Below are 25586 nucleotides of genomic sequence, written 5' to 3' on the forward strand. Positions count from 1 at the left end.
GAAATGTCTTCAGTTGTCATCCAACATTGCATTCCAATGTCCTGAGAATACAGTGTATTCCCATGTAGAGTGAGGCTGAAGACAACATAATTGATTGTGTAATAATGTTTGGTTTTCTCTTTGAGCTTGGTGGTACAAACCTATAGTCCCAGCAACTTGGGAAATTGATGCAGGAAGATTGCTTGCACTCAGGAGTTTGAGGCCATTCTGAGAAGTATTATTTTCTGAAACCAACCAAGTGGTTTTTGTGTGTGTGTGTGCGCGTGCAAATGGATGTCCTTTAAAGAAGTAGTTACAGAGAAATCATAACTGAGTGTGCCAGTTTTATATGATCCATTATTATTTCTACTACTTAAAATTTTTTAAATATTCTACTCCCTAAATATCTAGATAGGATATTCTTTCTTGATAAATAGTATACCAACAAGGAGGCAGATAAAACGGTTTCTGAAATATTGAAGAAATATAATCTCTAAAATCAAAGTCATTCCATTTTAGAATACTTTAATATAATTAATTTGAGAAACAAGAAAGGCTTATTTAAATTAGAATAATTTTTCATGTAAAAAAATACTACAGAATAGCTTCCACAGTGCAAATAAAATGTATACTTAGTAAAAAAAATTGAATTAATTTTTATCATGTTAAATGACATCATTTTAGATAAAAATTATTATGAATATCAAGAGTGCTTTTAAATGCATTTGTAATAAAATTCACAATGGGTTAAAGTTAATGTGTCATAGTAAAGTTGGTGCTAAAATATATGATTTTTAAAGGGTAAGAAAAAATACTATGAACTGTGCCAAATATCCCAATGTTTATGCTTTATTTTAAATCTTTAAATTGCTGTATTCATTTTCCTTTGATTAATTTTCATGCCACATTTGACTCCTCATAGTTTGTCGTTGAGGCTTATCATGCCACATTGTGTGTTGTGCATGTTTACCATTCACCATTGTGTTAACTCACATTTCCATGTCTAACTATGAATTTGCTGATTTCTTCCTTTTTTTCCATCATTATGTGCATTTAATTCATTGAAGAACAAGAAAAACATAACTCTTCCACAAAAGGTAAATATTAATGTACCTTCTTAACCATTTCATCTTACTTTTCTTTTATAATATATAAGGATTATATAATTGTATTTATTGGAATGATGAGCAAAATTATTTAATAGGTAGCATTCCCCTGAAATGATTGTGTAGGATACTTGATATTCTTTATTATATATACATATATATATACACACATGTATATAGTTCATATCAAAGAGAAAATCATTAGTGCTAAAAATGGGTTTGCTTCAAAATTTGTTTAATCACACTCACAAATCTAAAGCAATTTTCTATAGAAAATAGTAATTTATAATACTGTATATTGACACTATTTTATACAGTAAGATATATAACACATTATTTATTTGTTTCTGTTGGTTCATTCTCCCCTCCTTTCATAGATAAAGAATTTAACTTTTACTTTCAGTTCAGGGCAGTATCTGCTGCAAAGAGCAGAAAATCCCTTAATTTTACCTTCCAGATAGCAGTAACCTTAGTGAATGCTCTAAACCCTCTCATCTGTGCATCTGGAAAGCAGCTGCCAAGTATGACTACTCTTGTCCCTGATAATTGTTATGTTATTCCTTAATTCTTTCTTGCTAAGATACATAGGAAAGTAAATCATTCCATCTGCTACATTCCGACACTCCTGGCCTATTCTTATTGTCTCTGGGATCACATCTTATTTCTGGCATTTGCCCTGGAGCTGTGTGTAGGTTGCAGGCCTCACCCAAGTCTTATGTACTGCTCACATCATTCAGTGCCATGGTTGGCCTGATAATTAAATATTTGAATATGAGTTTCAGCTTAATGTAATGTTATTAAAAGTCTTATAATACTCAATAGTTTAATAAAAGTACATACACTCACTCAGTATTTGAAAGCATATTGAGTTAATTTGCTGCCTATAACCGTCAAAGCTAGTACTGAGAATAGCATCACCTCTATTTTATGAACGTGAAAACAAATTCATTAGCGCTGGCTGTGGTGGCGCATGCTTTTCCTCCCTGTGCTTGGGAGGTGGAGACAGGAGGATCACGCCAGCTGCGCTGGCTTAAGAGACCCTGTTTCCAAATAAAAAAGTATAAAATAGGTCTGGGAGTGTACCCCGATGGTAGAAGGGCTTCCAGGAACCCCAGTACCACACACACAAAAAAAAACAAGTTCATTGATTTTAAGCTATTTTCCCATTCACACTACTGATCTGTAGTAGACTACAATGGAGGTCTTTTATTTTTACCTCAATTACACATTGATGACTATCTTAATAAGCATAAATTCCAAATAAAGTATCTTGAATTTCTAGTATGAGTATGTGTTATGTATATCAGTATTACAAAGAGGAAATTGGAGATAATAGTCAATTAATTACTTCACTCTGAATTCATACAAATATACTTATATTTATATACATGTACATAATATATACATATTATACATAATACATATACAGACATATATATTCTAGCAAGGTATCTGACATACTAGGCAATAAATAGACATTGGTAAAAGAAAATGTTATTCAGTGAGATCAAGATGTTTAATCCTTAAATTTTATGGCCATTCCAAATTTTTAATTCAAGTATCATACACAATTTCATATTTTGTAGTATACAAATGGCCAAAATATTTGTTCTTAAATTTGGAAGACTGTAGCTAGAATTTTAGCATGATGAAAGCCTTAGAATTTTATATGGAAATGGGTATTGACTAATTCATTTATTCAAAAGAAAAAAATGACAATATTTATTCAAAGTTCTTCCATATATAATTGTTATTGGCCAAAAGCTATAGTTAATTAAAACAAAAATCTATAAAAATAAAATCTATAAAATAAAAAGCTTACTGCAATATGTGTATTTGTGACCTAGCTATCGAGCATAGCAAATTGTTACATCCTTAAATTAAGGTCAGTATGCTCTGGCTGAGAGGTGGTGTCACCATGCCAGACAGGATATAGAACTGCCTTATGCAGCAGGCCACATGACTAGAAAAAACACAAAAAGACACATACAGAATGCATCTAGGGAGACCCAGAGCAGAGAAGGCTGCACCCTCCCTCGGGGATTTAAAATGGCACAGGTCAGCCACCAAGAGTGGCAGAAAGGGTAGAACAAGTTCAAAAATCTCTTTAAAGCCAAATTTTAGGCTAAGATACCTAAAAGAACGTAAAGCTCACAGAATAGAAGTCCCTCTTTTCTAGCATCTACCATATTCGAGAATTCACGTTCTCGTGATCACTTTCATCCTCCAAAAATGAGGACTGGAACCTGCCATTCTTAGCCGACCAGAACGACAGTCAGGGCTGGTCTTTGCTGAATGGCAGAACACCTGTTAGACAGTCACTGGTCTCAGTGTGCCTGGACTGAGAATTTTCCTGAGGTAGTGCTAAAGACCAGGGCACTACCAGGCAAACTGGGATGGTTTATCACCTTAACTACAGAGAATTAGTCTATTGATTTTCCAGCATATGTGTGTAGGGTTTATAAAGGGAAGTAGAAAATACTACATATAAAATGGTAGATAAAATTTACTGAGCTAATGATGCAAATGATGGCTAAGTGACATATTTATCTCATTATGTTTTCACAATAACTGGAAACATAGCAATATCCTCCTTTTCTGAGAAACCTAAAGCTTCAAAAGATTAAAGACTTGGCCCTCAACCAGTCATTCATTTGGTAAGTGATGGGATAGAGAACTAGATATTAAGCCATCCTCCAAAGACCTCGTTCTTTGGTATACAGGCTCTCCAACAGTCAAAACAGCATTAGCTGAGAACCTACTGTGCATACGTTTTGACATAATTGTGACAACACGTTTTACAGAAATAAAGTAATAGAGATTAAGTGGTATTCTTAAGGTAACAGAATCCTTATTGAGAAAGAACCAGATCTGGATTCCATAGCCCATGTTCTAGCCCTGAGGCATGTTTCTGTAATGCCCCCCAACATGAGGACCTTGGAGAAGCCAACTTAGTTTTCTTACCTTCCCCTGAAGGCCCCAATTTTTCACCACTCAGCTAAATCCGTACCTGGATTACACTTCCAATTACCATGCAACTTAGAAAACAAATCCAGTGTACCTGAACAAATAACACACCCTTGGACTTGAAAAGTTAACTAAGGAGCTATAAATGTTCATGCAACTTCATTTGCCTTTAACACCTTCTTTTATGTTGCAAGCTGAGAGACCATATCATGGTAGGCTTTACAGACTGCTTTTAGACCTCTTTTAAATTATTCGTTTTAAAAGTAAGCCAATTTCTCCCTCTCTGCTACATTTCTTGGACAGTTTTAAAGAGCCCATGAATGTAGTTTGGGGGCATCGAAATAATGATTTAAGAAGATCAAAACTGAACCAGAAATTAAATGACTTCAAGGTGAGAAAAATGTTATTGTCATAATAAAGTTCTAATTTATATGCCTTTAGAAAGTATTTCTTAAGTGCATTAACCTTTTGGCTTTTGGAAGCAATTTTGAATCATAACAAGATATCACAATTTCTTTCTACAAATGTGAATTTCCTTTGTTATAAATTGTGTGTAATATGCACATGAATAGTGAAAGGCAATTAGAATTCAAATAGTTAAATTATTTCAACAGGAATGAAGAATAAATGGCTTTATGCTGCTTTTTGTTTTCTGTCCCGCAAGTAAAGTATGCAATAATTAGTGTAAACAGATCATAGGAGCTATTAGGGATTGTTGCTGGTAAAGTGTTAAGTACTAGGTTGATATAATACATGCTCAACAAATTACCTGTAATTTTCTATTTTAAATGTTGGCCCAACATTTAATTAATATGAAAACATTGATTTTATTAATTATTATGTGGTTATTCTATTAGTAGTATTTGAACACTTTATTATAATAGCATAAGATGGTGATGAAACATATTTTATCCTTTACTTTGGTTAAATAAGTAAACTGATTTGTATGCTGTCCAGAGTCAACATTATCTTAACTATCTTCATGTAGTACCAAAGGATTTCAATTTTATTTACATTTTATTATTATTTTTATTAGGTTGCGTATGGGGCCAGGTGAATCATTTCCTGTAGGTCAAGATTTCACAGGGGCTGAGAATATGGTTCTGGGCTAGGGCTAGGGTGCTTGTTTATCATGCACGATGCTCTGAGTTTCATTTCCCACATGCAGGAAAAAGAAAAGGATTTTGAAAGTGCCAGTTTCTTAATCTTTAAGGCATTTGTTTGAACATCAATCATAAATATTGATGAAAAATTATTTAAGCTGTACTACTTAGAGGTCCATTAGTAAAAGTTCCTAATTTACCCAGACATATATATGTGTGATGTATGTATTTTTGTCACAAACCCATAACTTCAGAGATACTACTTTAGCCTTCTCTTTAAGCTTTGGGGACCTATGGGTGAAAGAGCCCTAATTGAACAAATCAGAAGTTAGGACTTTGATCTTCTTTTCCCATTCTGCCAATTCAGATGCGTTTATTTGTGATAGAAGCATAAGCTTTAAAGTTTCCAGAATTTAACACATAACAACCAATCCTCAGTTTACAAGATATGTCCATTTGAGGGAGTACATTGTTTTTCCTTTCTTCCTGAGCTTTGTGGGGAAAGTGGAGAGGAACACAGAGAGGTTATGCAGGTGGCTAACTGGACAGCTCTTTGCATTTGCCTTTAACATTGTATATGCCTCCAATATTGTAAAGTTTGGGAAGAAGCGATCAGATATTGAAGCTGAGCTAGCTATAATGATACACAGCTATAATAACCTTAATACTAGGGAGGTTAAGACAGGATGGCAGGTGCTATGCAACTCTCAGCAACTTAACAAAACTGTTTCAAAATAAAAAATAAAAAGGACTGGGGTGGGTATTAGAATGCCTCTGGGTTCAATCCCCAGGACCAAAAAAAAAAAAAAAAGTTGAATTTAGCACAGTTATGTCACATTAAGGTTTCAAGATATATTTAATTGCTGCTTATGCTATTAATATAATAAAAAGTGGCCGGGCGTGGCGGCACACCCTTGTAATCCCAGCCCTTGGGAGGCTGAGACAGGGGGATCACACATGTTTGAAGCCAGCCTCAGATACTTAGTGAGGCGCTCAGCAACTTAGTGAGACCCTGTTTCCAAATAAAGTATAAAATAGGTCTGAGAGTATAGCCCAGAGGTAGAAATCCTCTGAGTTCTACCCCCAGTACCACCAAAATAATAATAATAATAATAATAATAATAATAATAATAATAATAATAATAAGTTAATAAGTGATGGATAAACATATTAGATGGGTAAACAACAAGAGCTCTCACTGGCGGTTTTGTTCTTCTCCAGAGAAACCTAACCACGCAGGCCGCTCTTTGTCAAGATTGCATGAGGAAGAGTTCCTCTGAAAGAAGGCAGTGCTACTTCTCAAAGCCTATATATGTTTTCATAAAGCTATTGAACCCCAGATAACACAAAAGGGCAAGGAAAATGACAGGTCCTTTCATCAGGAGCCTAACTTTTATCTGCTTAGGGATAGCGTTTTCAGTGTTATTTGGGGGGCTTCACTGTTGATAATTCAGTGGGAATAAGCATGCTAAAACAAGACACTTTCTTGTGGTTTGGGCAGCAGTGAGATTTGAGCATTACACATGTTATAAATATCCTCTTTCACCTATGCCAACGTTGTCTATACTAAATATATGTTATGTGCTTTAAATGTCCCTAAACTGTGGTATTTTTCACTTACCATGTGTTTTTGTAGCAATTTGTGTTTCTCATACTGGGTAGAAATTATTTTTTCTATTACTGTTTATATTATTATTGTTTCATCCTAATACCCAAGGGAATTTTATAAAAACACAAGGGAAATATTTCCCTTGTATCAGAATATTATTCCCTTGTATTGGAATATTTGTAATGGAATATTTCTACACTACACTGAAATACATTATATTCCAAGAAAATGACCCAGAACTTGGACATTCATTTGTAGTCAAATATTATAATCATACAATCTTTTAGTATAGTTTAAATGTGTGTTTGGGGGAATATGTCCTGTGAGGTTTAAAAAATATATAATATGAAAGTTGCTTACTCACTTGTATGACTCCCAAAATAAGAATAAACATTAAAGGAACATATTACTCTAAAATCTGAAAACAGAAATAAGATGCAAAATACAACTTTTTTTGTTTAGTAACTGTAGCTTTGGTAAATTGACAGATTAGATTTTTATTATTTTGGTTGTACTGGGGTTCCTGGAAACCCTTCTACCTCTGAGCTACACTCCCAGACCTATTTTTTTAATATATTTTTATTTAGAAACAGGGTCTCTTAAGCCAGCGTGGCTGGCTTCGAACCTGTGTGATCCTCCTGTCTCCGCCTCCCCAGCGCGGGGATTACAAGCCTGCTCCACCACGCCTGGCAATTGACAGATTTTAAAATGCTGGAAATTAACAGCAAATCACAGACAGTGTTTTCCATCTTTTGCAAATGTGAAAAATGTTTTAAATACTTTAACACTATTCTTCTAAAATTAAGAAAGCACTATAGCAGTAGAAGTTGTTCTGACCTCAAAACTCTCTCAGCATACCACTACTGTGCCTGGATTGATAGAATATTTTAATATCTAATTTATATTCATTCTTCATTATTTTATACTGAATCTGAATCAACTAGCTAAATACTTTTCATATTTTCTCATTTTTAATCTATCATCTTTATTCTTGTATTTGATTTTCCATATCCATTGAAGTTACTTTTAAAATACAGTGCTTCAAAGAATGAGTTTCTTCACTGCTGTCAGTAAGGAGGCGTGGCAGGTGCTTCATTCTTTTACTTCATTCTGCTTCCAGGCATGAGGCCTGCGGTCACACTGCTCTCCACGAGAGATGCCTTGGGGACACTGTGTGAAGCACTGGCACCATATTTTCATTGTATTCCATACAGCAAGGAATTTTTGTATTCATAACAATATAGCAGCACATCATACTTAACTAGACAGGCTTAATTATCCTGTCCATATATCATCATGTATCACCTTTGACCAGAGTATTAATTCATCTTGATAAAAAATACGATCTCCATAATCTTTTAACTTTAACAGAGTTAATAATATAGAAAGTTGTGCTTTCTATTCTTTCTATATTAATATTTCACCAAGGATACTTGCACATATTAGATGGCTTAATAATGTACTAATATAGATGATATTGATTAATATAGATTATTTTCCAACCAAACATAAACATTAGAAATTTCAAATTCTTATTAATTTCTATATAAGTAGAGAGAATTCTGAAAGATTTCAGCAATTTTAAGATCAGAATAAATTTATTTATTTTATGTAAATGTAGATAAATGAAATGTATCTTAAATATATTTATGTCAGTGGTTAAATATAAAATTAATTTATATATAGCTATAATACTTATAATACTTTTAATAAAGTTACAAACATCTAGTAAGTCATAGAGGTTTCCCAGGTAATCACATTATTTTTATAGGTGATATGATAGAAATATTTCAGTGATCAGTTAGGGCATATTTATTAAGGACTTGTAAGCTATTTTTAAAATAATTTTGTTATAGATCTCTAACAATATTATGAAAGAAACAATTCTAGAAAAATACTTCTACACACAATTTGCCAATGATTTCAGCTTTATTATAGATAAATCAAAGATCATCTATCTATGATCATGAATCTTTGATGAATCTGAACAGACTGAAATCAATTACAAATTTTATATAGGTTTTAAAAACTTGGCAAAGTATGTAGCATGAAGAGAAATAATTAAGCTGGGCTTAGTGATGCATACCTGTTATCCTAGAACTTGGGAGGCTGAGACAGGAGAATCACAGGTTTGAGGACAAGACTCAGGAATTTAGTGAAGACCTCAACAACTTAGTGAGACTCTTTTAAAATAAAAGATAAAAGAGGGCTGAGGATGTACTCAGAGATAGAATGCCCCTGAGTTCTATCTTCAATACTGAAAAAAAGAGAAAGAAACCAGAGTTTTTAAACTACCTAATATTTTCCATAGAAAATTATAATAAGTTTGTAGTACTTTATAATTTATAATTACTATTCTTACCCTCTACCCTCCCATCTGAATTCTTTTCACCAAGTTTTAGGAGACAAGAAGTGTTTTTATAAGTGTAGTTTTAAATCCTAAAAATAGGTTCCAGTCTTATACATTCTTGATTGTAGTGTTGAGTTGATTTTCATCATATGTAGATTCATCCGAAAAAAAAGCCATAATTTGGGAAAAAACAATGATATAAAGTTTCTTTGAAGAGAAAAGATTTTGTTCAATAGTTTTGGAAAATTACTATGTGCCTTTTATAATGCACTGCTTATTCAACATAAAATTTTTTCATTTAACTTTCATGCGGCTTATAGTGAAAATTTGACCTTTTAACCTCTAAAATATTTTTGTAAAATGCAATGTTAATCACATCTTAAGCGTTAGAGAAGAAAAGTTGCTAAATATACTATCACACTATCTTTAATTATAGTTGAAATAAGTCTATAGTAAACATTTTTATATTTTACTGCATTATATAATTTTTATTCAAAATCTGAATGAAAGTACATTAATGTAAAATGAAATTTTATAATTGTAAAAAATATGACAGGAAATGTTGTATGAATCAAAACCCCAATATTTCCATTTTATAATTCTATAAAGAATAATAAATTATATCTTAATGATTTTGTTAATTTAGAATACCAACAACATTGAAGTGGAACGTAATGGTGCAAGCCTGTAATCCCAGTACTTGGGAGGCTAAGACAGGAGGATCCCAGGTTCGAGGACAGCCTCAACAAATAGCGAGGCTCTCATCAACTGATTGAAACACTGTTTTCAAATAAGAAATAAAATTGGGCTGGGGGTGTAGCTCAAAGGTGGGATGTCTCTGGATTCAATCCCAGTACCAAAAAACAAAAGAAAACAAATACTACCAATATTCATAATGTTTTTAAAATGTGAACTTAATGCTAGGCAGTGGGGAAGAATTGGAAAATATATTGTTTCATATTTGAATTTTGCTATTAAATCAAATTGATAAAATAAAAATTAAATGAACAGTCATCATTCTTTTCAAAGTAAGATATTTGAGCTCTTTAGTCTGTGGTTAACTTTACATATAGTGACATAATTGAGGAATAATCACATTCCAAGGAATTAATCCACTTTTAATCATTACTATTTGTGTAAATTATGTAAATTAATGAAGTCTTCTGATTCAAATTTGTGATATTCTATTTTACTTGATAATTATTTCTATAATCCAAAAATAATGTCATTTTATTCTATAACACACAGCTGAGAAATAATATGAAAAACAATCAAAATTTTTAGCAAGGTTAAAGAGTGTTTATCTTCATACTGAAGGCACTTCAGTGTTTATAAAAAAATGTTTTAATGAAACATTATAAACTGTAAACAATTTAGTTTATTATTTAAGAAAATGCATCCCAATACATGCATTTAGGAGATGGGAAATACTACAAAAATGTGTGCAATGCTATGTCATTAATTGTATTCATATTATCATTTATAATAATTACTAATATAAATAATGTTATATTTATCACTCATATTAATTACTTTAATTATTTAGCCTTTGATATCAGTAAGTAAATGATGAACCATTTGCATTTTGTTTCTTTTCTTGGAAACTGAGAGCAAGTAGTAAGGACAGCACAGCTACAGTAATTTGACAGAAAGTGAAGGGATCTGCTTGGGATTCTGAGTCATATAATTAATGTGGAGGTTTCTTTTTTGCTCTTATATTTAAAAAGTCAGCTTCAACTTCTTTAGGAATAAATATATTAATCATATATGGAAGGTAAAAATGAAATCACTTAAAACTATTTTATTTATAATACTACTCTCTTCTGATTTGATCCTGAGTTTTACAAAATAAAGATTTACATGCAGCCATATAATAAGTTAAAATAATCTTATTTAGAGAACTGAGGTGTCCTGTCAAGGTTCACTGGGAATGTTTCAAATTCCTTCAGGCCAGTAGTTCTCGGGATATAAACGTCTGTATCTAAGCAAGTCCAAACTCAGTGGACTTTAGGATGTCAATACAATCTAAAATTAAAGTAGTAGCATTTGGTGAGGCAAATTAAGCTGTTAACTATTTAACTAACTGTTTAACTAAATTATTTAAACTCTTTATTAAATTGAGGTTACTCTGAATTTCCTTAAGGTAATTATAAGGTAAAATTGACTACAGTTCATTTGGCTTCCTCAAACACCAAAGCAAATGACTAAAAATGTACCCAGAGGCCCTCAGGCCTCAGGCAGAAGGCAGAGAGCAGATGTTTGCACATTCTCTGTATTGCATATGGCTTTGTGTAAATACAAGTCACATTTTTCAGTGATGTGGTTTCATTTCCTAATTACTCTCGTGTAGCATTTTGCTGTATAATGCTCCTTTTGACTCCTTATATGTTGTCAAGTAATACAGTTCTGAACTACTTTTCTCAAGCTTACTGTTGAACAGTCTTCCAGTTGTAATGATAGTTATCATTTATTGTTTCTGAAGTCAACATTTTCAAAGCAAGTGTGTGTCAATGCTTAATTCACATAACTGTGATGTTAGAGATTGAAGATTGTCTAGTTTACTGAATTCAGCAAATCAAAACATTAAATTGGTGCTAGAAGTATTACTAACACGTTTAAGCACAAATTCCAGACTTAATGGATTTATTTCTTGGGCTATCCATCTGTACTTGAACACACGCTATATTTTACTTGTTTACTTAATTCTTAAAGTGGGTGTCAGTGACATTTATCAAAGATAAAAGACCACATGTAAGCATTGCAATAGGAAAACGTATTAGTAAATACCTTTATAAACTCCAGTAAGAGTTCAGTGGTCAAGTCAATTAGATATATCAACATTTCCATTAACTTTTGAACCATTAAGATCTCTTGACAAAAACCCCACAACATCAGTCTCCATATATTTTCACATGGGAACACAATTATGAACTTTTAAAATAATTTACCCTGCATATTAACTGTATACTTAAAGTACTGCTACATAAAGGATAAGTTTTAATACCATAACCTTAAAAAAATAATCTGCATCTTTAGTGGACTGAGTCTTGTATATGTATACTTTTCTAAGAAATAAATCTTTAAAATCTTTTACCCTTTAAGATACTGAGTTTGCATTAAATATATTTTAGTGCATTACAACAAATAAACATTTATTTGATACATTAGTCTAGAATTAATTTTGAATTTTATATTCCCTAAGATTAGGCATAAACACAAATGAGAAAAAGTACTAAATACATACAAACACTATTATTAGTTCTCAAGTGTTTATTTTTAATTCAGTGGTTTAAATTTGAATTAATATATCTTAGAATAGTGACACACTCTTAATTCATTCTTAAGAAGTGTGCCCAAAAGTGGAGGGTGCAGGCTATACAAGTACCGTAGCACTGACAAGAAAAGATTTGGTCTTTGTCCACAGGTGCCAGAGTTCTCTCCTGTTCTCTACTCTGGCCACATTGGCCTCTAGGAAGACTCCAAGCACATCTCTGACTCTCAGCCTTGTCCTGGTGCTTTCCTTTGTCTAGCATCCACTCCAGATCTTCATGTCATGGCCCAGCTGGTCATTTGGGGCTTAGTTCAAATGTCACTTTGGAAAAGACATTTTCTTATTGTATTTGATATATAATCAATATATCAATAATCAGTTATATCAACATTTTCATTAACTTTTAAACCATTAACATATCTTGGCAGAAAGTCCACCATATCAATTCCCCCATTTTTTTCACATGGGACCACAAGTATGAACTTTTTAATAATTTACCCTGCACACAAATGTTTCCTTAGCTTTTTATTTTTATTTGGGAAACTGGAAAATTAAAGGTAGAGTTTTAAAACTAGTAGGTAATGATGAATTCTAACTTATTTTAGTTCCTGCTTTATTGAAGGCGGCAATTCTTGACTTCTAAATAGTCACACTTGCAGATTGGGAGATAAATAAAAGCTTAAATGAAATATATTTCTTTACATACTATAAACTAAAGAGCTAAAATAGTGTGTCTTGTTTTCAAATTTTTATATGTGTGTTTCATACAGTGGAGAAAGCTAATCTTTTATCCAAGGAAATCCATTTCTAGAAAAGGAGAATATGCAAAAAAGTTACTGATTGAAATTTATGATTTAATAAGAATGCCTCAAAAAGTAGATAATTATCAACCAGTTTATAGGTGACTATTGTTCTGAGGATGTTAAGTTGGTGTGTGCATGCATGTAAGCATGTGCATATATGTGTGATGTGCTAAGTATGCATAGTCGTTTTTGCTATATATGTACATGCAACAGCCAGTTTATTAAAATGAAAACATATTTTCACAATTAAATTTGGTTTCACATCAGTTATGAAGGGAATTGGAAGCAGTTCATCATATTAAATAAAGAAGCAGGATACTTATCTTTTGTTACTAACATTTGTGTTCCCCATTCTGTGTAATCTGAATCATGTTCATCTTTAGATTAACCATTGCTAGCACTATATATTTTGCATTTGTTTAATTTATTAATCATGTGTTATTTCTAAGTTTTATTAAATTGAAGTCATTTCAAAAGCATTGAAATCTTAAACCAGTCAGTTTCTTGAAGGTGCTTCCCATGTTTTAATAGGCTTCCATTGTGTGTTTTTGCAGCAAGCTTAGTAGTGGAGGAGAGAACAAGACAGATGAAAATGAAAGTTCATCGATTTAAGCAGACAACAGGGTCTGGTTCTAGTCAAGAACTTGATCGCGAGCAATATTCAAAGGTAAAATCAGTAGTACCCAAGTAATATTTCCCTTTTAGGAATGCATAGTGTGTGTAACAGACAAAATTAGTAACTTGAGTTATATAAGAGGAGTTATCATTAATGATAGCCATGCATCATAATTTCTATCAAAGTCTGAAGAACTCCCCCTCTCTTGATATTTTCACAAGATATAACTGTATTGAAATATTATTTAACTATGATTTAATAGTTTTCTGAATAAAAATACATAAATACCTGATATTAAACATCAATTAATGATAAAGATATATGAAGACATTTTGTTGATTAATTATCATTTTAATATAATTTTTATAATATTAAGATGTATTTTTATATTAGTGAATACTATTGTGGGTGGATACTAATTGACATTTGTTAGTGAATGATAAAACTCATATTCCATAAGATTTCTTATGTCAATAAGCATTTAATTTATAGTTCAGTATTATTTCCTAAGGAAGCACTAAGGATTTTGTGACTAACATCTAATAAGTTTAATTAAAATATCACAGAATTTTATATTTTAGGATGTTATTTTTACATATATTTATCTGATTTATTTTAAATTTTTCTTTAAAAAATACTGCAAAAGTATCTACAGCCATTACAGATCAACTTTGTTGTCATTTGATATCAAGAAGCCTTTTTGGAAGTAATGCCATATTAGAATTCAAAGTAAATAAACTACAGTAAATCAGTATAATTAGCTAGGAATATGGTATAAAAACATATTTACTTTTAATTCTTGAAATATGGCCTAGGAAAACCCACATTTTAATAATAGGGCGGTTGAATATAGAGCAAGACATTTAGTGACTAATGTAAAAAAGTGGAAATAGTTTAAAAATATGATTGTCATCCATACTCCTATGTAGGAGTCATGTGTGTTGGATAAGGTCTATGACTTAAAACCTTTAGTTAGATGCAAAGAGTTTTCAAAAGACAATGCAGAGAGTCACTGTGATTTAGGGATGCCAGTTCCTAAAGAGTTTGCATCAAATTTTCAAAAAGTAAAATCAGTAAAGCAAAATTTTAAAAAATCTTGATTCTTCAGTTACTGATTTCAGCTCTGTATGTCTATATTGCAACTTATCCTTTATGATATTGCCACCTAATCAGCTTACTGGTCTGCCTTCTTCATGAGTATCATCGTCATTTTTGTTTTCTTTTACTACAAACGCATTAAGAATTGGAAGACGGGGTAATTTAAGATATTTTCCCCCGAAAGCACTTATTTGAAAAATTCTTTATACTGCTAATGCTTCATCAAAGCCAGAAATGCTTTGTTGATTTTTCTAGCATTATGCCAAAGAATGAGATAAAACAGAACAGCCAGGGCCAATACAGGAAGCAAGAAAGAGGTAAGTAAGGAATCACAGTAGATACTGAAAGCTTTTCTATCATTATGAACTAGAGCTCTGTATTGATCAGTTGGCCAGAAACATCTGCAGTGAGGTGCTGTGAAAGTCTAAACCACCACTAGTGCTTATAGTCATGGAAAATCAAGAGTAGGCTTATCTTATGTGAACGATACCAACTTTCTGGCTCCTAGCCATTTAGAACTTGAAAGGACCTCTACATATTCTACTTCATCTTAATACCGAGGCTCAGAAGAAAAGAGACAATTTATCAAAATTAGTGAAACCTCTCTGTGTAGTAATTTGGGGCTTAGGTACCATGTTGTTCTTCTTTTATCACTGAAATGTGCACATCACTCCAGCTTGATTTATACTTCTCTAATGACTTCCAGTTTACATTTTTATTCTGCCTTTCCTTCCTCCTCAGCAGACATCCTTTTCCCTACCTTCTCCTTTCATTGGAATATCAAAAAATTCATTACTTGGAAATATATTACTATTATTCTAAGTACGTTGATAAGATTCTAGTACTTAAATGATGTTATTATAAACTTGTCAGACCAAAAGTATGAGATCAAAGAAATGTTAGCTTTAAAATCTTAAGACTACAGAATAGGAAAATATGTAGAAAGGAATAACAAATAATTAGCCTGTGTTTTATTTTACTTCTCAGGTAAAAGATACACAATTTTACGAATACAAGATACATATTTTAACTAATGTTTCCAATAGACTTTTCTGTGTGTGTGTGTGTGGTACTGGGGATGGAATCCAGGAACATTTGCAAAAGCTGGTCGAGAACCTATGACTCTTTAGTCTCAGTCTCCCAAGTACTGAGTTATAAGTGTGTACCACCATGCCCAGCTTCCTGAAAGAATTTTTTTGTGTGTGTGGTACTGGGGTTCCTGGAACCCCTCCTACCTCCGGGCTACACTCCCATACCTATTTTATACTTTTTTATATTTGGAAACAGGGTCTCTTAAGCCAGCGCGGCTGGCTTTGAACCTGTGCAATCCTCCTGTCTCCGCATGCCAAGCATGGGGATTACAAGCGTGTGCCACCATGCCTGGCTCCTGATAGAATTTTTATTAAATTTATTTTAACTCAAAAACATAAAATTTGTACATACTAATGGAATTAAAAATACTTTCTAGTAGCCCTTTCAGTTAGTTCAAACCTTTCTCATATACTTGAGAAATTGTCTTTTTGTTGTTTTGTACACTTTACACCAACCATTTTTAATTTATTTTACAAAGATCTCTTTTTACTGATGGAATGGAGTGTCTGTATTGCCATAAATACAATATAGATTAAAGTTTTGAACTTATTTTTCTATTGTCTCTTTTCTAGTGATTTTATCCATTTGACATGTTAAATGAAGCACTATATGTTAGTTAAAAATGCTGCCACATTAGGAACTAGTTAACCATCTTCAAAATACTTTTATCTAAATCGTTAAAATACTTCTAACAAACCCCAGTAGAACTAGATATTTTTTCGAGGGCAAAAAATATATATATATCAGATAAACCATCTTGAGATGGTTTTTGAAATGTGGTACTTCTTTTAGATTAAATATTCCAACCATCCATCCTGAGTCAGACACAAAACTGCTTTGGCATCTCTGAAATGTGTCACCATGCTATTCTTTCATTGATGTTAATCAGAGTTGCATACCTCAACAGTAGGTTGACATTCATGATTGGAGGGAAAATTCTCATTTAGTTACTCATATTTTAAAGGGTGCTTCAGTTTCTGTAAGCCAGTAACAGCAACCAAGACTGATGTTATGGGTTTTGTGAGATAGCTGATGAGTGTTTATTACTTCTAAAAACAGCAGCCCTATAATTAGAGCCTTCATTCCATCAACAATTTAATCCTCTGTTCTATGATCAGTACAAATTCTTCCGAAGGATATTATGTTCCTCAAAATATAATTAATATGTTTCTGCTAAAATATTAAATTGTTAGTTATAAGAAATTTAACAAACTACACCTGATAAAATCAAAGTGATTATTTAAATTTTAACATGTTTTGAAAAACTTTAAATGTAGTCAGAAAAAGTAAATATGAAAGTTTAACTTCCTTCAGATAACCAAAGTGAAGAAAATTGATACTGTGTCAGAATGTTAGAGTTTTCTTTATGCCAGTTATCGAAAATTTTATTGACATCCTCACTTTTGTTCCTATGCTAGAAGAGCAAATATCTATATACAGACAGGCTGGTTAAAAGATAGTTTATAGAAAAGGACAAGTTTTTAAAGTTGAAGAAATTCTTCCGTCTATACTCACATACCCTACATTATAATCATACTGCTGAAGAGTGGCAGTTACCAAATAAGGGGAGCATTTTTTCTGGGTGTCAAAACAAAGTTAGAAAATTCGCAGATGGATAAATGCTTGGGATATCAGATCCCAATTATTTCCTATTCTTTTATGACAAGCTACTATTCCAATACATTTAGAAGTAATTATGCAATACTTATAACATTAAATTTTTAAAAACCAGTAATCTAGGAATTTTGTTGGTACTGCAGAAAAAGTTAAAATTTAGATTCTACTTTAAAAACAGTAGACTGAATTACCACATTGCTTTTAATGAAAAAATGTGAAATTAAATAATTAATTTTAGATCAAATATAAAATCGTAAATGTCCATATATATTTCATAATTGCATTTATCTTTAAAAGTCATGTGCTCAACTATGATCTGATAGTGTGTGTGTATTTACTTTGGATTATAGTTTAACATATAACTTTTAGAGATAAATACAATTTTAAAAAATCCCTTGGAAAAATAATTTTATGAATATTAACCGAGAATTGTTTTCATACCTGATGTAAAATTCTTTGACCAAAAAATACACATGAAAAGTAAAGAAGTAAAACTAACATTTAAGTATTTTAGGACTAAATGACTTTTACATGAGTCCTTTCTCTAAAATATGAGTCCTTTCTCTAAAACTATTTTTAAAATATCATCTTATGAGCCAGGTATGCTGGCACACGCTTGTAATCTCAGCATGTGGGAGGTTGAGATAGGAGGATCACAGTTCGAGGATGGCCTTAGCTACTTAGTGAGGTCCTTTGCAACTCAATGAGATTGTGTTTCAAAATAAAGAATAAAGCCGGGCATGGTGGTGCACGCTTGTAATCCCCGCGCTTGGCAGGCAGAGACAGGAGGATCGCGCACGTTCGAATCCAGCCTTGCTGGCTTAAGAGACCCTGTTTTCAAATAAAAAATATAAAATACTGGTAGTGTAGCCCAGAGGTAGAAGGGCTTCCAGGAACCCCAGTACCAAAATAAATAAATAAATAAATAAATAAATGAAAAAAGAAAAAAGAATAATAAAAAATAGGTCTGGGGTGTAGCTTGGAGGTAAAATAAAATAAAGAAAAAAAGATAATAAAAAAATAGGTCTGGGGGTGTAGCTTGGAGGTAGAATGCCTCTGGGTTCCATCCCTAGTGCCAAAAAAAAAAAAAAAAAAAGTCATCCTATTTTTTGTATAAGAAAGCCAGATTTTAGCTTGGTTTTCAGTAGTATATTTTAGCAAGACATTTGAGATTCATTAAAACTGCTCCAAAATTGTACATCATTCAACAGATAACTTTTGGGAAGGTTTAATAGACATTGTTATTTTCAAACCTTTATCAGAAATCTAAAATTAAATTGCTTGGTAAGAAACTTTAGCCGGGTGTGGTAGTGCAGGCTGAGACAGGAGGGTCGCACAGGTTAAAAACCAGCCTCAGCTACTTAGTGAGACTCGCAGCAACTTAGTAAGACCCTGTTTCCAAATAAAGTATAAAATAGGTCTGGGAGTATAGCCCGGAGGTAGAAAAGCCCCTGGGTTCCGGTCCCCCCACCCCGCCCCGTACCACCAAAAAAAAAAAAAAAAGGAAAAGAAAAGAAAAGAAAAAGAAAAAGAAAAAGAAACTTTAAATACCCAAGTGTTTAGATTTGTTTTGGTTTGCATAAGAAGTTATCTTTTAGTACCTAATCTTTTAGTACCTTATCTTTTAGTACCTTATCTTTTAGTACCTAATATAAGAAAATTACTTACATATTAGATTTTTAAGTTATACATAATTGTATAATTTTATTATTTATTATAATGCATATGTAATATATAAGCTATTTACTGTGTTCTATTGAAATAAAACTGAAAAGTAAAAAAGAATAATAGACTAAATCCCTTGATAAGTTTGCATGTTTTAATTGTTTACTTTTTAATTCCTCATATTTTAGAAAATTATAATGATAAAGCATTTAATTATATGTATATATTAAATGCAATATGAATCCCATATTTTACTTTTAATAGTTTAAGTCTGAAAATAATAAAAGTATAATAGAAAGGTGAGGAAGTCCAGCCTTAACATCAGCGTTTTCTTCTGTGTATAGAGATATATTTTTTGAAGAAATGTGAAAGACACCGTATGAGGTCTTAGAATAAGGAAAATGTATAGTTAACTTTAATAGTTTTAGAAAGAATTAATAAGTAAAGAAAGATGGAAGCAGTCTGTACCTTGTATAGAGTAGAATGTGAACAAAACAGGCAATACTAAAATAAAACCAAAGAACAGGAAATAATACACTAGGGAAAAAAAGAGACAATTCAATTTCAATTTTTAGGCATGTAAAAAATAATTAATTGAATTTGTCCACCCAAGCATTTCAAATTGTGTTGTCTTCATAAGGCATTTCCTATCATGAAAGGATAAGAGATGTTTATATTGGAAGTCCTATGTTAGTGTCTGGGTTAGATTCCACACCTGCTTTGCACAGGTTTCCTTTGTTTGATGTGGGCTAAGTCAGCGTTAACCCGCCATCTGTGTCTCGTTTCCACGATCTCATGATGGAGCTCACCCTTTCTTGTTTTTAATCTTTAGTATAGCATACATAAAGATCAATACAGAAGCTGTGATAACGTCTCTGCCAGATCATCAGATAGTGATGCCAGTGACGTGTCCGCCATTTCCCGAACCAGCAGCGCCTCCCGCCTCAGCAGCACAAGCTTTCTGTCAGAGCAATCTGAGCGCCCCAGGGGTAGAATCAGGTGAGTTGGCAATGCTGCCTGTGTGAACTGCTTAGGTCGAGCAGCAGAAAGGTCTCATTTAAGTCAGTTCATCTGTAATTTGGTAGCAAAATGTTCACTAGTGTCTACTGTCAGATACAGTTTATTAATACAGTAATTTTTTTAGAGATCCCTCAGTCACATTTCAGCAGTTTCTTCTAATACAATGAAATCCACACTTCAGCCCAGAGTCAGAGCTGTTTCTGTAAAGAGCCAGATAGTAAATATCTCAAGCTTTGCAAGACAGTATCTGTCATTAACTCTAGTGTAAAGTCATACAAATAAAGGTTTATGTTCCTATATGTATCTTTTTGCAAAAACAGACAGCAGGCTACATTTTTTCTATAAGCTATACTCTGCCCACCTCTTCTTCAGTCCCATGTGGTCATTCCACTTTCAGGGTAGGGGATAGTGGGCATAATAACAAAATACACATCCTTAGTTGACATCACTTGAGTCGTAAGCCATCTGCATCTGGTTTGTTAAATCACCTGTAGTGCTTTTGTGTTCTTACAAGGCAGATACCCTGCTCTAAGGGAAAAGACCTCAGACATTCTAGTGCTGTCTAAAGTAAAGCAGATCATTATACATAAAGCATATTTTGTATTTATTCTTACATAGTTTTCAGAAATAGAAATTTTATGAAAGAAGTTTTGGGGTTGATGAGAGACCCAATGAATACAAATATTAAAAATTTTAAAACAGCAACAGATACCTTTCTAATACTCAAAAATTATTTCACTTATTATTTTGTTTAGTATTATTGCACATTTTGATGTGCAATAAAATTCACCCTGATAATTTCTTCTTCCTGGATTTCACTACCCCTGGCTTGCCTGTTGAAGCAAGTTGAAAGAAACTATCTCCCTGTGAGTTATTAATTTCTTTTTCTGGTAGCCTACATAAGCAGTTTCAAGTGAATGTTAGAAAGGGAATAAAGAATGGAGTAACTTTAGGCAGCTTTACAAGGGGAGATAATTTTACACAAAGCAGATGAGAGGAAACTGCATGTTAGCATATTGGAGCCAATATGCTAACTTTGTGGAGAAAATGCCAACTTAACAACTCAACACTGAGTGTAACTGTCATGACAGTTACATGTCAGCAAAAGATAGAGTATCCCTTGATTCTTTGATTCATAAAACTTTGCTTATTTAATTAAGGTAATAGAGAGGAACCTAAAAAGGGTACAAATGAATTTTTATAGATAAATTCTTTAGGCACTTTTCTGTTTTCTGCTTTCATTCCCTTCTTTGTAGCTTAAAATTCACAATAACTGAGAATTTATTATGTAAATTTAGGCTTTAAAGCTAGTAGCAAAACAAGTTTCCTTTTTAGCTACTAGAAGAACTACTTGTCTTATAATCCTATGTTTTATGCCAGTGATTCCCTATGTGGTACACATTTGATCTTCTCAGAATAATGAGGAAGAATAGCAAAAAACGAGATAGGGGAAAGGGGAAGTCTTCTGAAATTCATATTTTGCCTTCCTATAGATTCTTCTTCCATATTCGTATGGAAGCATACGTGTGCATGAGCATGTGCACACACACACACACACACACACACACACACACACACACACACACACTTCACAGAGCTTTTTGTTTCCATCATCAACCCTGATGGTTTTGGAATGAGAAGAAATAGAACAACATAACATTAATATAAAAACGCCACAGTGCTATGTCTCATTATTATAGAACATGAGCTGTAGGCTCTTCAGCTATAAATACCCTCTGCTTTCATAGCTAACATTATGAAGAATGACTGTTCTCAATCTATTACTGTTTTCTATTTATTTTTAGTAACTATGAATATGTTTTATAATTCTTCATAGTAAGCCTCACAGTTAAAAGATGAACAAAGTTGAACATTTTTATGATCATAATAAATGACATCAAACTTTTGAGTTCACATCATATGTAAGGACTTTATTATTTTATAAAACTACATTGAAGTGTAATACTTTGGCTATGTACTCAAGGAGATTATAATTTACTTAAGGATTTAAAACCCATTTTTATGTTTTGGAGATATATATATATATATATATATATATATAATATTTTCTCAAACAGTTGACATCAGAAATATTTTATTATGTATTGCCTTGGGTGAATTTTATTTTAGGAATCAATAAAAGGGTATCCAAGGTATTATAGAATTCCTTAAAGCCAATGTTTAAAACCCTAAAAGTCAGCCAATACCCAGTGTTCTCAGGATTGATTGTAGAAAGAGACCCTCTGAAGGTCTTATCCTTATCACATGATACCAGATTATGGAGTCACTCAAAATATCAGAGTTTTCTAAAGAGTTTTTATTATGTTTCCCTTCCAATGACTCATACCACCCATTATTTTCAGGTTTGGGGGTTTGGGATATTGATTATATAACATGTCTCATCAACCCAGGGCAGTTCTATGTGAAACTGAAAAAAGTCTTTCTTCCTCCACGTGTATCCAGCCAATGGTAGACTGCTCAGTTAATAGTTCCTCTAGTGTGTTTCCACCTTAATTGACAGAGGAGTGCATCCAAAATGCTCTAAAACATATCTCAAGTTTTCTGTTTATATTCACAGGGAAGCTATGGTAAGAAAAGATAATAGAATATAATGTCTGCATTAGACTAAGTAACCTTTCATAGATATAATTAAGAGTTTTTCTAAAAAGTTGTTGAATTGGATTAAAAGACTTTATAAACTTAAGGATGATTCCCACAATATGGAATCAAGACTGAATACTTCAAAATAGTAAGCATCAGTAGAGATTTCAGGTTTTGAGTTTTTCAGTTCTGCATGTACCTTTCAGTTTAAATTTACTAAGTATTGGCTTAAATATTCTTCAAAGGAAGCCAGGTGTGGTGGTGTACCCTAGTAATCCCAGTACCACATCAGCTACTCAGTGAGGGCTTTTGCAACTTAAAGAGATCTTGCTTCAAAGTAAAGAATTGAAAAATAGAGCTGGGGGTGTAGCTTGGAGGTAGAATGGCCCTGGGTTCCATCCCCAGTACCAAACAAACAAACAAATAAAATTCTTCAAAGAATTGTTTCAACCAAATACAAAAGATGCACAGTATATGTTAGTTAGATAGGCCGTAACTGGTAGAAAAAATAAACATATAGTAGAAGCTATAAAGCATTATATTGTTTTTGACTGCTCTGTTTATTTTTATATCCAAAGAAGCTATTCACCCCAAAAAGTAGCTGAATTTTCATGGAATAGCTTAACTTTTTTTTTTTGTGTGTGTGTGTGGGGGGGCATTGGATATGGAACCCAGGGGCATTCTACCTCTGAGCTACACTCTCAGCCCAGTTTTTATTCTTTATTTTGAAACAGGGTCTCACTAAGCTTCGGAGTGTCCTAAGTAGCTGAGGCTGACCCTGAACCTGCGGTCATCCTGTCTCAGCCTCCTAAGTAATGGGATTACAAGCTTGTGACACCACACTCAGCTTCTTTTATTTCATCTTAATCATTTACCTTTTTAATTTAAGGCAGACAAATTTTAGAGGTTTTATATAAAATCATGCTTTAAAAACAAATGTGAGCATAATTCTACAATTGTTCTTAGATATATTACTTTATTTTTAAATGTTTTTTTAAAACATTTTATTATATTACTTTAGATGCTTTGTCAAACCAACAAGTTTTCAATAACACTTATTCGTGACATATGTTCTCCCACTTTACCAAATATGTTTTTCTATGCTTAAGTGAATTTCAGCAAACAAACCCACAGAGAAAATTTGATGAAAAGTTTTTGTCCTTTTGTATCATAATGTTAGGAGAAATATTATTATTATTAGCAAAAGCAAGTAACATTTTTTATAATCAGCAATGTATGGAAGAATTTTTTTTTTTTTTTTGGTGGTACTTAAAATTAAACCAGGGGCATTCTACCTCCAAGCTACACTCCCAGCCTTTTTATTCTTTATTTTTGAAACAGAGTTATAATGGCCTCACACTAAGTAGCTAAGGCTGGTCACAAACCTGCAATCCTCCTGTCTCAGCATCCCGAGTACTGGGATTACAAGCATACGCCACCACACTTGGAAGAATTTTTAAGATGTTATATTCCATGGGCACATAGAAATCTTGCAAATTTAGTTTACTAAAATTTGGCACTTAATGACAATAGGCATAATAACCAGTAAGTATATACTGAAGAAAACATTCTTATATTTATTTGGGGATTTTAAAACTGTAGGCTAAAATTTTTAATAATTTAAATTTTATAGAGAACAAATGTAAGTGTTGATATTTTCTGGGAAACTTTATAGTTATATTTGTTTTTTTTAATTGGTGCATTGTAATCTTAATACATCTTAATGGGATAAAAGACTTGTGGAGACATACATGCACACATCAAACAATTAGCCCTTACCTGATCCCCACTCCATTCCCTCCCCATCCCTCCTTCCCATGCATGGCTTAGTGATTGACTTTGATATGTTTGTTTAAGTACTGTATATGCTTTAGAGAGCTTCCCTCTTCCCCCCTCCCATGACCTCAGTTAGGTCTTCTTATTTGCTCCTCTATAGGATCTAGAGTTTCTCCCTAGCTTTCACATATTAGGGAAAGCATCTGATTTCTCATGTTTTTGTGATTGACTAAAATGTTCTCCAGTTCCAATAATATCCCTGTAAATGATGTAATTGTGTTTTTCTTTAAGGCTCAGTAAAATTCCATTGTGTACATATCCCATAGTTTTGTGATCCATTCATCTGTTGATGGACATCTTGGCTGGTTCCATAGTTTGGCAATGGTAAATTGTACATGCATTACTTTGGTAATATGCATAGATACACATGCATTACTTTGGTAGTTTGGTTTCCTTTTTGGGGGGTAGATACCCAGAAGTGTATTGCTAGATGACTTGGTAAGTTCATTCTCATTCTTCTGAGGATTCTCCATACTGTTTCCCAAAGTGGTTGCACTAATTTCCAATCCCACCAACAGTGTTTTAGAATTCATACTTCTCCACATCTTCACCAGCATTTGTTGTTGCTTGTGTTTGGGGTTTTTTATTTTTTTAATTTATTGTTTTATTTTTATGTGGAAGATATTGAAAATGGCATACATTCAGACTGTGCTTAATGCTCTCTTCCCTCCTGCTTCCCCTTTCCCTTCCTCCCAACAATGAGTGTCCAGGTTAACCTTGCTATATTCATACTTTTACACATATTTGAATGTAGCCCCTCCATTAACCAACCTCAGCCTTCTTCCTCTCCTATCCTGCCATTCTAGCTTTGCTAAGGTCCCCTCCTCCCCCGCATTATCTGGAGTCCTTCTGG

The 25586-nt window shown here is 32.7% G+C and overlaps 1 protein-coding gene across 41 annotated transcripts in view; it reads left to right on the forward strand.

Moving 5' to 3' along the window:
• LOC308265769 (regulating synaptic membrane exocytosis protein 1) overlaps window positions 1–25586 on the forward strand; it is a gene marked incomplete at both ends in the record, with an annotated part of 229736 nt that overhangs the window by 109768 nt on the left and 94382 nt on the right. For 23 of the 41 annotated variants that reach the window (XM_080699636.1, XM_080699675.1, XM_080699638.1 and 20 more), the window contains 2 exons: window positions 13743–13855; window positions 20109–20275. The exons of 14 other annotated variants lie outside the window; for them this stretch is intronic. In XM_080699636.1, coding sequence (XP_080555762.1) covers window positions 13743–13855; window positions 20109–20275 — 280 coding nt within the window. Of the gene's footprint in view, window positions 1–1046; window positions 1077–13742; window positions 13856–20108; window positions 20276–25586 lie in introns of all 41 variants that reach the window. 4 more of the 41 variants (XM_080699656.1, XM_080699676.1, XM_080699639.1 and 1 more) reach the window with 1 other exon arrangement.

Source organism: Muscardinus avellanarius, assembly GCF_963383645.1.
Source record: "Muscardinus avellanarius genome assembly, chromosome: 8".
Classification (NCBI taxonomy): Eukaryota; Metazoa; Chordata; class Mammalia; order Rodentia; family Gliridae; genus Muscardinus; species Muscardinus avellanarius.